The sequence below is a fragment of the Budorcas taxicolor genome, chromosome 10 (genome assembly GCF_023091745.1).
Source record: "Budorcas taxicolor isolate Tak-1 chromosome 10, Takin1.1, whole genome shotgun sequence".
Classification (NCBI taxonomy): Eukaryota; Metazoa; Chordata; class Mammalia; order Artiodactyla; family Bovidae; genus Budorcas; species Budorcas taxicolor.
This window is the reverse complement of record NC_068919.1, coordinates 35,780,022-35,795,790: the sequence shown is the minus strand read 5'-3', so window position 1 is coordinate 35,795,790 and position 15,769 is coordinate 35,780,022. Positions and strand designations below refer to the sequence as shown.

At 48.5% G+C, this 15,769-nt stretch overlaps 1 protein-coding gene across 1 annotated transcript in view; it reads left to right on the top strand.

Moving 5' to 3' along the window:
* Positions 1 to 15,402, top strand: part of EHD4 (EH domain containing 4) — an 85,942-nt gene extending 70,540 nt beyond the window's left edge. The window contains exons 5-6 of the mRNA XM_052646417.1: positions 4,410 to 4,574; positions 11,483 to 15,402. Of these exons, the coding sequence (XP_052502377.1) occupies positions 4,410 to 4,574; positions 11,483 to 12,019 (702 nt within the window). The 3' untranslated portion in view covers positions 12,020 to 15,402. The remainder of the gene's footprint in view (positions 1 to 4,409; positions 4,575 to 11,482) is intronic.
* The last annotated feature ends 367 nt before the right edge of the window (positions 15,403 to 15,769 follow it).

The window sequence follows — 15,769 nt, the reverse complement described above, 5'->3', positions numbered from 1 at the left end:
AAAGCAAGGCAAGTTTACTTTAGGACCCCACCTTTTATAAATACACTGCTCATGAATAGGAAAGGTTCCCACCCACTTGGAGATCTTTGTTCAGTTAAAAAATGAGTCAACATTTGAGGAAGGAACAAACTAAAAGTGAGAAAGGAAAGGAGATGTCAGTGGTTTGGGGCATTTAGTATAGTTCTGTGGAATTTAGTTTCATCTTCAAAGTGTGTTCTCCTCTTCATCATATGTGGCTTGGAGGACCGAGCTTTCCAGTCTGTCTGTACCGCCCATTCCTTCTGGGGGAGAAATTAGACATTTGGAAATTCGCCACATGGACCCAAGCTAAGTTATGTAAGAATCATTCTACCAGGGCTGGTAGCTGTCCCTTTGACGCTTAGTCTTCCAGGCGGTGTTTAAAAGTAGCCCAGTCAGCAGCCTCAGGCTGCAAAGCGGGTGTGTCAGTAGCTTGAGTCCGCACACACGGGGGAGCTATCTCTTTGAAGGCTGACTCCGATGACTGGGTGGGCCCCTGGCATCCCCTTTAAGGCTCTTCAGAATCACATCCGCTATTGGTCCCGGCTTTGATTTCAACAAATTAAGGAACCCAAGTGGGAGCCAATCAGCTGCATCTTGAAGCCTCACGCTTACTACCTCATGGGTTCATCGTCTGGGTCTTCAGCTTATGAACTGAAGTTTTTGTGTCATAATAAATCCACTTTTAAAATGCGCTGATCCCCAGAGGTTAAATGTTCTATGCAGGTTTCCAGCTGAGCTTGCGAAGGTGCAGGTCTCTATCAGGTCATATTAAACCTGGGCAACCCTGAAGTTTTCCATGCAGAACCATGTTTCCCGCCCTGACTGGCTCCACATCGCTCGCCAGTATCCAGATTCCATAGGCCTTTCCATTCCTACTGTCCATGCGTGTTGCAAGCTTCCCACACTCACTGCTGCGATTGCCCTCCAAGCCCACGGTAGATAGAGCCAGTATCTCTCTGTGTACATGCTTCTCAGCATTGGATATACAAACACTTGTCACTGAACATAGTTCATGAGATTGTGGCAGAGTATAGATGTGAACTATAAATCCATGTTCATTTAATCCATCTTTCTCTGCTCATTATTAGCCCAGAAAAAAAAAAAAAAAAAACTGACATTTTAAGCCATTTGGCGTACCTTTGGTTATGAGTAGGGACTTTTCCAGTTTTATACAAGGGAAAGAGTGAATTGGACAAGATAGAAACATTCAGAAGTTCAACAGGGCTCAGTGCCATTTGCTTGTGAATGAAGAACTTGGAACCCAGATTAATCATGTTACTATTTAAATGTGGAGAGTTTATTCATTGTTCAGTAAGGACTAATCAGCCATAAGCTGCCTCTGGTGTTACTACCCCTCCAGCTACAAGTGTCTGGTCATTGGTTAATTAACATTTTTACTCCTCTCTCTAGTGGACAAAGTGCTTTCAAATACGTGCCCTCTCTTGATTCTCATAACCACAAACCTGTGAGGTAAGGGTTGTCAGCTCCAGTTTGTGGGTGAGCGAGCTGATGCCAGGGAGGGGACAGCTCACCCAGAGTGGTCCAGTGAGCGAGTGGGCAGCCATAGCAGGGCCTGACCCAGCCTCCCAAAATGAGGTCCCATCCTGCCCACCTCTGCTTTATCCTATTCCTCTTCCTCTTGATTAATTTTCTCTGATTATAAGCAACAAAGAGTCAGACTGTCTCTACCTCCTTCTGAGGACCCTCGCCAGGTCTGGCCCTTGGCCCTCCGTTATCTGGGGACACACCTTTGGATGCATTAGGGCAGGAGGGAGCTTTTCAAGTTGAGTGAGGATTTCAGCCACCCTGGCTGCTGCTTGTTTATGATGGGCTCTTAGAAACTCACAAGACTCAGTCCTCCTAGAAGACTGCAGTTTTTACTCACATCATGTGCCATAATGCATCCATTTCTTTGAGTCTGGGGAGAGAAGAGTACGTGATCTTTCCAAAGCTTCCCTGTGAGTTAGAAACAATCAGAAGCCAAACCTCAAAGTTGTCCCATTGGACACAGTTCGGTGTGAATTCCAGATTTCAGCAGCATCAGTATAATTTTTCATTCACACCCACAAAAAGTAATTAACAAAAGTTGATTCTGTAAAGTACGGAATGAGGCAGGTGAATGCTAGTGCCAGCTTGGCATCTCCTAACTAGCTGTATGACCTTGGGTCATATGAATTCCCTGGAACCAGGAATTCAATCATTTTAAAGGAACCCCTTCTAGATTTAATACTCTGTGATTCTAAGGACTGAAATTTACCTCGTAACATGATGATCTTCTTAAAGGCAGGGCCCATGCATCGAGTCTGACCCCGGGTTATTGTCTTAGGACGCCCAGGGAAAGGCAGGAGGGGGTGACCATGCAGAGGCAGGACAACAGGAGACTTCCCCAGATCAGGCCAGTAGAGCTTCCTGGAAGTGGAGGTTGAGGCTGACAGCAGCGTGTAGCACGAGCAGGTCACCTGCGGGTCACGACTCAGGTAATGCCAGACAGGTGGGAGGAGGCGGGCCCTGAGGGCTGGCGTCCAAGGGTGGCCCATTATCCAGCAGCCTAGTCATCAGCAGTGAGCACCGCGAGGGCAGGGATGGGGAGCAGGTGGGGGGGCGGGGAGAGCTGTGGGCATATCACCTGCAGCCCAGCCCAGGGCACACAGGCCCCTGGGGATCAGGCGGTGTTCAAGAACAAGGTGCCATTCCCACAGACTGGGTGGAGAGTCAGCCTTCCCTGGACAGGGCCCTGGCAGCTGCCCCAGATGTGGGCTCTGGGGAGGGGTCTTGGAAAGATGCCCTTGTGGATAGGAGGCTAAGCCGGTGGGGGTACTTGCTCCTTCAGCTGGGAGGAACCTCCGAAGCAGGGCAGGTGGAGAGAGGGGTCCACAGGTCCAGAGGTTCCAGGAGGGCCAAGGCCAAGGAAATAATGCAAGGACAGCTGGTGGCAGTTCATTCTTCCCAGTGGAATGTGGCAACCCCTCCGAGTCCTTTGGAGCTACACATGGCCCTCCCCCACCCCATCCAAACCAAGCCAGGTAACTAATTTAGCCAAGGAAATTACTTGTCTTACAAGTTTTAATACTTATTCATCATATCTTCAGGAATGCAGTTAAAGCCCATCATTCTAAATAAAAGAATTCCCAAACCTTGGATTTCTCTAGTTATCTTGAAGAACTGTGCAAATATTTTAAGTTGTTTTAATTTGAAAAGTAAGTTTACCAGTGACAGGAAGGTTTAAAAGCATCTCTCCCAATCTATGGTTGCTGTTGTTGTTCAGTTGCTAAGTTGTGTCCAACTCTTTATGACCCCATGGACTACAGCACATCAGGCTTCCCTGTCTTCCACTGTCTCCCAGCGTTTGTTCAGCTTCGTGTCCATTGAGTCAGTGATGCTATCCAACCATCTGTCCCAGTCATACTTGCAGAAATAGCCAGGCAGCACAGGGTGTGCTTATGTTAAAGTGACCTTCATACAGGAGGAGAAGTTAGCATTGTCTGGTCCAAGCATGTCAGCATTTGCACTGTGCACTTACTTTAGTGTTCAAATCTTAGCAAAATGTGTTTGGCTGTGCCTGGTGTATATCCATACACAGAGGCCCTCAACTGAGCCATGGAATGTGTCTGCTTACCCACTCTATCCAATTTCCATTCTTCCACAAGATTATAGTAGGCATCTGTTTTCTTTAATAGAATTTTCCATAGCTACATAATCATTTTCTTTTTGTAATCACTGCCTTCTCATCTTTTCTTATTTATTTTCTTGGCTTCTAAATTACTCTGTAGAATTCTAGATATACAAAGAGAACCTTTGTTATGAGCATTTCTTAACATCCTAAATTTGGAAATCAGTAGAAGGGTGGAGATTTTAGGGAAGGAGGTGACACGGGCCAAGCAGAGCCCTCCTATCGGAATTCACCACTCTTCGGGTAACAGTGCCAGGCCAGCTAACCCTACGTGACCAAGGTTTCTGGGGCTCCCCCCTCGTGTACCAGGTCTCCCTCTCCCACAGGGCACTTCTGTTTTCTGGCCTGGTCTTAGGCAGCTGCTCTTGTGCAGAAATGACCTCACTGGTCTTGAGATCTAAACTGTGTAAAGGGAAGTTAATGCGAGTCCTCATCTCACTGTTCACAGATTTCCATGCCCATCAGCCTCAGCATCATTTGCTGGTGCTCCTGGATACCAGCCCTGGTGAACCTTTCTCTTAGGTCTTCTTAGGTTAGTCGCCAGAACCAGGCTCTTTCCCACCCAGCACCGCCATCCCTTTCCACCAGGTCCTCACCCTCCTCTGGTCCCAAGGACCATGGCCCTTGGGGTGCCTGTTACGTGTTACGGTGCATGAAGCTGCCATCTTGTTTGCATCTCTTCTAAATGGCACGTCCTCACTGACATATACCCCTTCAGGTACATGCCTACATCATCAGCTTCCTGAAGAAGGAGATGCCAAGTATGTTTGGGAAAGAGAACAAGAAGAGAGAACTTATCAGCAGGTTGCCAGAAATCTACATTCAGCTGCAGCGAGAATACCACATCTCTGCAGGGGACTTCCCCAAGGTCAAGGCCATGCAGGTATGGAGGCCCATCACAGCACCACCGGTGGGGTTGGAGGGGCACTGCCACCTGGTCCCGCTGGCTGCTGGGTACACATGCGGGTTTCATGGTTTAGAATGGAGGAGAACGCAGTGTTTTTGTTTTCCTAGTAATCCATGATTATAGGTCCCTGTGAATAAAGCGGAAATTGCCTGCCTCCTGAAAGATTTAAACAAAAAGGGGAAACATTTCAAGAAGTAAATTAAGCTTGCCTGAAAAAATCCTCTGAATAGCTTCCTTAGGCTGTGTTCAAGGTTGTTTTAACATTGAGGTGGTACCTGTTTTATTAGAATCCCAGAGCCGCTGAGAGTGACCTTGGATGTCAGTTTCAGGGGGCCTTCTCAAACCGGCCCTCCCCAGCACTGCCCCACGCAGTTATGTGCTTGGGCAGTGTTGCCACTGCAGGCTCAGGGGCCCAGTGAGAAGCCATGGTGGGTTGTGGCCGTGGCTGGAGTCCACTGGGGACAGCGAGCTGTGCTCACTGAAGGTTTCCCTGAAAGGTCAGCTTCGGGCAGCCTTTGTCCTAATTTCAGAGTCACTGCATTGGTCTGGGCAGGCCCAGATGACTCTGAGCAGATGCTACCACCCTGGCCTGACCAACATGTCCATCTTCTGGCAGTGGTGTTAGGCAACCTCTGATTTCAACACTGACCTTATCCTCCCCACCTGCGAGGAGGGAGGCCAGTAAGACCGCCCCATCTGGCTCCTCAGAGAGCCGGACCATCTCCTTGTCCAGTACAAGGACCCATCTGCACTGGAGGCCACAGTCCTTTCTGGAAGGCAGGCAACACAGTTCAGATTCCTGCAGCCACCAGCCAGTAGTAACTGGAACAAGTGAGGCAGGCTGGTCAAGCGAAAGGAAACCAGGCCATCCACCTCTTATTTTCTCACATTTGGAAGAAATGTGGGTTCTGAGGAATATGTCTCTACTGAGAGGAAGACAGTTCTGCAAGTGTGATGAGAATTGTGGGGCCCACGGCAGGAACAGACTGGGGAATACCTACTCCCTCCTCAGTGGAGAGGCCCTGTCCTCCCGGTGGTCACTGCTCTATGAGAGTGCAGACCTGGATAGTTCATGAGAAGCTGGAGATCTGGATTTGTACGTAAAGTCCCCTGGTTTTCAGATTTTGGCTCTGAATTTCAAAGAACACTACCTGAGCCAAAGAGAGCTTACAGCACACTGGCCATACCCTGGAGACTCTGGGCCTGTGAGCCTCGGGCCAGCCTGCAGGGAGGAGGGGGGATGGGAGGAGGAAGAATCAGTAGTGGAGGCAAGATCAGGCCTCAGGAGGGGCAGCGTCAATCCTGAGGGGTTTGTTAATGTTAACTCTCTCTATATAAAGTACATGCTAAATTTGGAGTGGGTTACACTTACTGTTGCAATACCTGGGATCAAGGTGAATGCATCTGGTAGATAAGATCTGGTCAAAAATGGTTTAGTCAGCTTAAAAAATATATAGAAATATATATATATTTTTAAGTGAAATTGATACTCCTGTACTGAGACAATGGATTGGATTTTTTTTTGTTCTCGTCACAAGATGGCTAATTTGAGGGTTCCTGGGGCCTCTTCCTGAGTAGGTTCTGCTTTAACTGGGTTATGCCCTGCACCCCATGACCAAACTGAAGGACAACTGTTCCCTTGACTCCTTCAGATATTTTGGAAGGGAAATCAGTTTCTTGACTAAAATGGTAGCTGTGGGTAAATACACTGTGCGCACAATGGCCTAATGGGGCATCTGTGTTTTGCCGTCTCCTGAGGCTCCTGTGATGCCCCACCCACAAAGCACTGCTCCCGAGACCTGAAGTCTTCCTGACAGGCCCCCCTGCCTGTCCCCGGGGAACCTCTGTACAGAGCAAGTGAACTCTATGACCAGAGCTGCTCCTGAGCATGCTCGCGGGGGCTGGCCAGTCAGAGGGCCCCCCAGGCCTCTCTGAGCTGGTCACCAGGGGCAGTCCCTCATCTCAGCCACCGCCCATGTAGCTGGGTGATACAGGAAGGACCTGAACCTTCCCTGAGCTGTGGTCAGGCCCCACCCCAGGCGCTTTAGCACCATCACTGGACACCTGGGTGCCCCGTCACCTGTGTTCTTTAATTCATTCATCTAAGTTACTAAGCCTACTGTGGCCAATCACTGTTCTAGGCCCTTGGAATAAACCAGTGAGTAAACAGCAAAAAAATAAAAATCCTTCTCCCCCCTACAGAGGTCCAGTCTGGGTTACAGTCTGTGCTGCTGTGGCTGTGACTGGCAGTGACATTTTGGCAGCAAAGGCCTTTGTTGGGCAGTATGCTCCTTAATACAATATACGTGTCATTGAGCTTTGGTATAATTAACTTATTCAGTGTCTTATTTAATGCCTCCCATAGAAGGCTGTTACTCCATGAAGCCGGTGACCCGTGTCCTTTTCTTGGCCATATCCCCAGCTCCTGGGGTGTCGCAGGCACTCAGTGAATATGTGTTGAGTGAGTTCATAAGTTAGTGTATGTTTGTTTATATTGTAGCAGGCTCTAGGGTAGTGAGTTTCTCAGACCCTAATCTAGACGTGACGCTCACAGGGCTTATAGACCAGTGGTTTCTGGAGCAAACTCCTGGAAGGTGACCAACGATTCTTCGTTGGGAAGCCAGCCAGGCCTTGATCACATCACCCCAGTCCTTCAGGGAATCCCCAAGGAACAAGGCAGGCCTGAAGCCCCAAGGGCATGCTTACTACACAAGCTAGTTTGCTGTCAGCCAGGAAGCTCTGAGGGTCTGGGTGTGGGTCAGGGCCTCTGAGCATCTATCTTTCCAGTCACAGACAGTGAGCCTTCCCGTATATGGGACAGTGCAGGGGCAGAGGGTTGGAGATGATTATGGTTCTGGCACATCCCAGGGTCTCGCAGAGAGCTCAGCGGGGCCAGCTGTAAGTCTCTGCTCTTCCTGTGCTCTCATGGACCAAGCTAGACAGGGTAATTCTTCCCCGAAGCCAAGAGCCAGTTGTATTTTGCAGGCTTTTGCCCGCTGGCGGGGGAGGCCAGTGACCCGCAGTGCACTGCCTGCCTGGGGAGGGGATCTGATTTGCTGCACCAGCATGTCCACCATGCTGCAGAATGAAGGGACCAGTGGCAAGGCCACCGTGATGGGTGGCACAGTTATCCTTGGAGAACAGGGCCTCACAGCTGATGCTGTTTAGCTGCCGGGTTGTGTCCCACTCCTTGGAGAACTGGGCCCCCACAGCTGATGCGTTGGCGGCATTTCAACAGCAGAGGGCAGCAGAGCCATCGCTATCCACCCCAACCCTCCCAGGGGTTTCCAGAATGCTTCTGGTACATGCTGGAAGTGGGTGGGCAGGCGAGAGCCTAGCGAAGGCTGGGCTGGGACTGACCTTTGTCTCTTGGGAGGGAGTTCCAGGATCCCAGGCTTGGTGGCTTGGATGGATACAGTTGTTGATGGGTAAATCTTTATAAATTCCCCAGTGTATGTTCATCCCAATAACAAGTCTTGGAGCTATCCTGGGGAGGGCAGGGATGGCGTGGTTTAACTTGGACCCCACCCCACCCCTGGCCAGGACTGAGCAGGCGGGTACCGCACACATGAGCCTAGAACTTACTTCCTGTGTGCCCTCCAGGGCGGGAATGGCTGCTGCTGCTACTTCCTGTCCACCTCTGCAAATATGTGGCTATTTCCCCTGGCATGTTTTCCAGAGATTTGCAGTCTGAATCCACGTCCCCTGCAGGCGAGTGGAAAGTTTGGGCGGGCACCACCCTCGTTCGTCCGCTTGGCCAGACACAGAGGCTCTGTGTGTGCCCAGAGCTCAGGCTCATTCATGAGGAAACAGGGTAGGTGTTCGTGCACTCAGGGGAATCCAGACTTGTTTACCCCAGCAGCGCTGGGATTTTTGTGTAGGCTGCCTGCTTTCTCTTCTCAGTCCCCGTGGCTGACCAACTGAGATGCCAGCAGCAGGAGCCCAAAGTGTTGGCAGCATCATTTGCTGCTGATGTTAGGGTGACATGCAGGTGACTGTGGTCTGTCAATGAGGATGGAGGACATGAAAACTGGAAGGTAACTTAGAAACCAGACCTGTGCTGACCCACTGCTCTGAGCTGAGCGCAGGCCGCTGGCCGGGTGTCGGCCCAGCCCAGCCCAGCCTGCTCTGACAGCCACAGAGCGTGCTGCTGAGAAGAGTGTTGGAAGCTCCTCTCCGGAGATCTGCCAGCTCTGTCCTCTCCACCATCTGAAGCTCTGGACTCCACTTTTGAATAACAGCACAGAATGTCTGCCCTGCCAGCATGCCCTTGAGACCCCAATTTTGATTCTCCACTGAAAACAACCTAAATGTCCAGCTACGTGGGGCAGGGTGAAGGAGGAAGGACCCAGCTATACAGTTCATTACCATGTTGCTATTAAGAATAAGGTTGTTTATTTTATATATAGTGGTGTTATTCCCATTCTCCTAATTTATCCCTCTCCCCTCTTCCCCCTTGGTAACCATAATTTTTTTTGTATATCTTGAGTGTGTTTCTGTTTTGCAAATAAGTTCACTTGTATTATTTTTTGGATTTCACATATAAGTGATATCATATGATATTTATATTTCTTTTAGTTCATTTAGTATGATAATTTCTAGGTCCATCCTTGTTGCCACTAATAGCAACATTTCATTCTTTTTTGTGGCTGAGTAATAACAAGTTTTTGCTGTAGAGCACAGGGAGCTACATTCAATATCTTATAACAACCTATAATGGAAAAGAATCTGAAAAAGGTTATGTATATATAAAACTGAATCACTTTTTTGGACACTAACACAATATTGTAAGTCAACCATAGTTCAGTTTTAAAAATTAAATCAGATAAAATTTTAAACTTTTAAAAAGGTTGTGTAAAATTGATATCATAAAAAGCTATGATACATTATTTCTTTAAACTGCAGGTTGTTAAATAGTTTTGTCTTAATTCAGCTAAAAAGTGTGTGTGTATATATGTGTGTTTATTAAAATGGCTATAAATGTATCCCACCCAAAATGTTAGCAAAGGTGATTGCTGGGTGATGGTATTATAAGTGATTTAAGATATTTTTTGCTTACTAGTTTTTCCCCAGTTATTTACAATGAAAGTGTGGTATTTATGGTGACACAGAGTTGCTTTTTTTTTCTAACTACCTGTCCCATGACTTCTGTCCAGAACAGTCAGGTCCGAGGGGTATGTATGTGAAAGCTCTTGCCCTCGGGAGTCTCCCTGCCTCATGTCCAGAAAACCACACCCCTGGATGGCCCCTCCTTGGCCCTCTGGGATTGTCCAAACAGAAATACTTCACATAGAGCCCAAATAAAAACCACCATGTCTGGAATTCTTTGCATTTATTTGGCAGAACTGCTGTAGAAGACATTTTCACTAGATTTTTCAGGCCCCTTTTAAAAATCCCCTGAGTGACTCTCACAGTTCAGGACCAGAGAGGATTTATCTCTTGTGATAACCAGGAGGTTTTTCCCCGCCGACAGCAAAGGGGTATGATCCCTGGGCCCCAGCCAGGGCATCTGAGGAACATAGCCTTTCACAGCCTTCGTTGTCTGATGTGATGGTTCCTTCCCTCTTTCTTTCACTTTCTTGTCTCTTCCCTTTGTTAATGACTTTATTCTATTTTATGTTATCATTGTTTCACTGTAAACTAAGTCAAGCCCTTTTTGAAATATGAGTTCCCTGAAGGCAGAGACTGTGGCTTTTCATATTTACATTCCTGAACAGGGCCTGGCATGTAACAGATGGTCAGTAAATGTTGAATTAGATGGATGAATGGATGGATGGATGGATGGAAGGAGGGTGAGTAACCAAGGAAAACCAAAGCAGGAAGGACTATTTCTACAAAGCCATCCACAGAACCTCTGTGGCATCTATAGTCGGTTCCCATCCTGGCCAGGTACCTGCCACATCCACTAGGGCCATCTCCAGATGCTGTGCTCTATCTGCTCCACCCAGCTCTCCTGGGAGATGGAGCTGAGACTAACCCTCATCCCACTAATACCTCTCAGCTCTGTTGGCTGCATTTGTACTTGCCCTTCCCATCCCTGGTGGCTCAGATGGTAAAGAACCTGCCTGCAATGCAGGAGACCTGGGTTCAATCCCTGGGTCAGGAAGATCCCCTGGAGAAGGGAATGGCAACCCACTCCAATATTCTTGCCTGGAGAATTTCATGGATAGAGGATCCTGGCAGGCTATACAGTCCATGGGGTCGCAAAGCGCTGGACATGACTAAAAGGTGACTAACACCTGTCATCCCTCCTCCTCTCTCTCTCAGCAGTTTCAACTTTTACGTATTTGTACTATAAACTATTTTTTAACTGGTCACCATAATCTTTCAGTAATCATTTTTACTTAAATAGGTTCTATGGACAGCTCTATCACAGCTTCACATTACAGCACTAAGAAGCTAGCCAAGTGGCAGGAGGCCTGGGCTCTGGTCTGGACTCTGCCAGTACACCCTTTGTGCTCTCTGTAGCTTACTAATACCTGCCCTTCCTAACCCTCAGCATTGTTGTAAAGATCAGCTGAAGTATGTAAGGTACGTAAAATTCTTTAAAAGCTAAAATACTAGATCTCCAGAGTGCTTAAAAATAAAAAAGGCAGGGTGAAGGAATTTTGTCTCAAAGTCCTAGGGGTTCACTGTCCCTCATGCTGTTACTAACCTCGGTCAGCTACTGCAGGAAAACATTGCATCCCATGTATCTTGCCTCTTGTTCCAAAAGCCACACCTGGTGAGTTCAGATGTGGGAACCATACCAAAGAGAGAGCTCAGGACAGCCCCGTGTATGGGCTTCCGGGTTTAAGGGATCATTTGTCCCCTCCAGCCACCCCTCTCCTTGTTTGCTTCCTGCAGGAGGGCTTTAACCAAGTCTGTGGTTTCTCCTTTTCCAGGAAAAGCTTGAGAACTACGACTTCACCAAGTTCCACTCGCTGAAGCCCAAGCTGATTGAGGCCGTGGACAACATGCTGACCAACAAGATCTCGTCACTGATGAACCTCATTAGCCAGGAGGAGATGAGCATGCCCCCACCGCTCGTGCAGGGTGGCGCCTTCGACGGCACGGCCGAGAGCCCCTTCAACCAGGGCTACGGGGAGGGCGCCAAGGAGGGTGCCGATGAGGAGGAGTGGGTCGTGGCCAAAGACAAGCCCGTCTACGACGAGCTCTTCTACACCCTGTCACCCATCAACGGAAAGATATCAGGCATCAACGCCAAGAAGGAGATGGTGACCTCCAAGCTGCCCAACAGCGTCCTAGGCAAGATCTGGAAGCTGGCTGACTGTGACGGCGATGGCATGCTGGACGAGGAGGAGTTCGCGCTGGCCAAGCACCTCATAAAGATCAAGCTCAGCGGCTACGAGCTGCCCAGCAGCCTGCCCCCCCATCTCGTGCCGCCCTCCCACAGGAAGTCCTTGTCCAAGGCCGACTAAGGGGCAGACGACTCACAGGGAAGGCAGTGTGGGGCGGGAATCAGGGCAGCCTGGGCCTGAGGCCCACCCTGTCACCAGCTCACTGAGTGACCCTGGGTGATTCACTGCCTGCCCTGTGCCTCAGTTTCCCCATCTGTAGACTGGGAAGGGCAGACATTGGACCCTAGATCAGGTCCTTTTACCTTAAAATTCCCTGAGTTTCTATTAAAATACTGGGGAGAGGGGATGGATATGAAGTTTGAAGGGTTGAGAACAAAGGGAGATTCCAGGAAGGCTTCCAGGAAGTCCTTGGAAGCCTGGAGAAACTCGGATATGGAATCCCAGGAACCACAGGGAGTGAGCCGGAGCACTGCTAAGCTCCACTGGACTGTTCGTTGTTATGAGCCCAGCTCTCCCTCAGAGAACAATGGGAGGCAGCAAAGACCAGCTTATTTATTTTGTTCCCTGCTTTATTTAGAGTGGGGAAAAAAAAAAAAAAAAACAATAGCAGAGGTTTCTGTTCTCTCCAAACTATCTACCAAAGAGAAGAGGGCTGCTCCGGCTTTGAGGGGAGGACACACCTTGTCTGCATGTCCCGTCCCTCTGCTGGCCCACGGCGCAGGCAGCCAGGCCACAGGGAGTGTCCCCCACAGCATCCACTGGCCAGCCTTCCCAGGGCTTCCCCAAACCCAGAGCCTTCCCAGCAAAGTTGTATTTGGTTAGGAATTTGGAACTCACAACCTTTACTAACCCCTGGCGAGATTTCTAGTATTCTAGTCACGTTGAAATCTGAAGATGAGCTTTACTTGTCTGTCCAATAGTTTGTAGCAAAGATTATCATTTAAACTAGAGGAAGAAAAGAGGTGGCTTTCCCCAGTCCTCAGTTAGCGTGGTCCCATGTCTCCAAGGCTCCTTGGTTGATGGCAGGATTTAAATTCAGCAAAAACATGGCTTGGTGCATGCACTGTCCTGGCCCTGTGGACACAAAGGGAATGAGGGGCCTGCCCACCCTCACTGGCTATCAGGTGGAAGAAGTCGGTCTACTGGTGTTAGAAACTATTTTTATAACAAGAAAATGGGCATTTTTATCATGTCCAGTTTTTTAAATACAGTTTCTGTATAAAAGATAAAGGCCTTTATGCAGAAACAAGATGGAATCTCTCATATAAAGCCTTTTCTTCAGAATCTGTGTGGTTCATACCACGGATGCCTCATGAGGCAGGGTTTGGGCACTTAGCTATACATCAGCTCCTGAGTGTTCTCTCCCAGGGCCCCTGTGTGAATCTCTCTGGACCACTCACCCAAACGCCTGTGACCAATGGAGATCAGCCTCTGTGTGGGCTCCAGATGCGGGATGCAGGTGGCTTTCCATCACCATTACTTATGCAGTAAGAGAGAGATGGTATTTCATCACTAGTGTGATGGCCACATAGCCTGGAACCCTGCCGGCACCAAAAATGAAGGAAATCCAAACAGTCCCATCCAAGTCTTCCCAAAACCACATTTTTTTCCCCCCTGATGTTATCAAGGGCAGAACTGCGGATTTAAAGACATTTATTTTAGAGAAACATTAACCCAGTTGCCAGCCCTCATGCTCCCTAGCTTACTTTCTAAATAATTTAGCTTTAAGAGAAGTAAATACATAACATGGATTTAGTCTTAATGAGCACTTTGAAATTAATTAGACACATAGAAAAGAGACATTTGTAATTCCAGTACTGTAATCTGAGCAGATGGTTCTGCAAACACCTGAGGACCACCCAGGCATGTAAGCATAGTTGATTCCAGCAAAGGACAAGATTGAGAGAGGAGGAGAGAGAGTTCATTTGTCCAGAGGTTTGGAGATGCCAGAGTTAGCCGATTTCCACTCAGATTGATCTTGCTATGTTCAGCTGTCATGTAAAGATAAATATATACACATATGTCCCGTGAGTATATATTTTTGACACTTATTAATGTGTGTATATGTAGATTTTGTCTATATACTGACATAGAGGAAGATTGTTTTAGAGGAGCTGGAGAGGAGGTTTCTGATGCTATGAGGATAGAAACACCTCATGGGTGATCCCCACCCCACCACCCCATGACCTTGGCAGATCATCTATCAGCTAAATGCTGAGGAAAAAAATGAAGAAAAAGGAATTTGCATGTCCATTTTTGTTAATATCTTCTTTTAAAACCTGAAGTCACCCATCGTGAAAAGTTGATTGGAAAGAAACACACTGGAAACTATTAGGAATGGCAGCCAAGTGAGGACCCTTATCTCCCCAGGACCTGCACAGAGTTTCTTGAGTCTGGATCCAAAACACCTGTTACCCCCTGACCATGTGCAGCAGGGCTGGTAACACAGAGCCCTCAGGATCTGGACACCTTGGCCGACTGTGTTGTCCTCCCAGTACCACCTGGCTGTCTAAGAACGCCCTCCCTAGAGCACTCATGGATGGCTGGGGGTTGGAAGCAACTGAACTCTAGAACTCTAAAACTTTCCATGCTGTCCATGACTCCACAGAAGAAAACCTAAGAATCTCAAGTCTGTTTTGTGTACAGCTCATGATCACAGAGTACAGCTCTGTGGCCACACGCTGATGTCCAGCTGCTTGGCATCCTGCGTGGATTCTTTCCTCACCACATGCTTGGATGGCCTGGGGTGGGGCCACTCTTCGTGGGGAGGGCCGTGCATTCAGTTGGCTTTTGCTTCGCTGGGGCTGAACTGGCTTCTCTGGAACACTTGTCATTGTGCAACAGTAACACCTGGATTGGGGGCTGTGGCTCCTCCCACAGAGCGGTGGGCCTTAAGGAGCTGGATTCTTATTCCATATCATGGGACTGGTATCCAGGTGGGTCAGCATGTGAGAAGAAGCCAAATGCCTTGCGCTCTCCTCCAACCCCCACCCCACTTACAGACCCACAGGAAAGGCCTCAGCAGAGCCTAGCCCGACCGCTCCAACCATGGCCCTTCACTGTGTCCACTGGGTCTCAGTAGCCGCCCCTGTAAAACACTGGGAATGTCTTGTACTGGAGTCCACCAGGTAGAATGGGGTTTAACCACCAGAGTCATGGCTTAACAGCCACCACTGGGACCTTTCCACTTGGCAGCTCTGCCCTTTCCTGATGCCTAGAGCAATGCCATGGACAGATTGCCTTGGAGATAAGCAAAGCGTTTAAAGAGGCACTGTTTATTTCCTCCATGGAATGTGGCAGAAGAGTAACTTTCTTAGGACAGACAACCACTGAGTTTTTTTCCAGGTAAACATGGGCCGAATTTGAGTGTACCAGGCGACATGTTGATTAGCCAAAAAATGCTATTAATACACAATGCTTCTATTTTTTTTTTTTTTTGTAATCTTGTTTCAAAATGTCAAAAAAAGACAGTCTACTTATCAATAAACTTCTGAAAAAAGTCACTTTTTCCCATTGGCTCTGGTTTTTCAGTGACTGTGTGCCAGTTGTCTTGGGAATAAAGCAGGCATCCCTTGGAACCATTCTGAAACACAGCAGAGGAGTTAAGGGATGGGCGTGCCCCTTGGCACACCATCCCTGTGACCCTTGTCTCTTCCTGCATGTTCTCTAGGTGGGAGATGGGGGCTTCTTCAGCAGGAAAGCAGCTCCATCTGATGTGGGTAGAGGCCAAGTCTGGAAGCAGGCACTGAAGGGGGTTTATGCACCGACCAAGAGTGACTGGAAGCCAAGACTGGAAGGGACCGTCGAGGAGACTCTTCTGAGGCTGGGGATGGGGCATCACTGAGCACTCAGGAGATGGCTTCTCTAGCA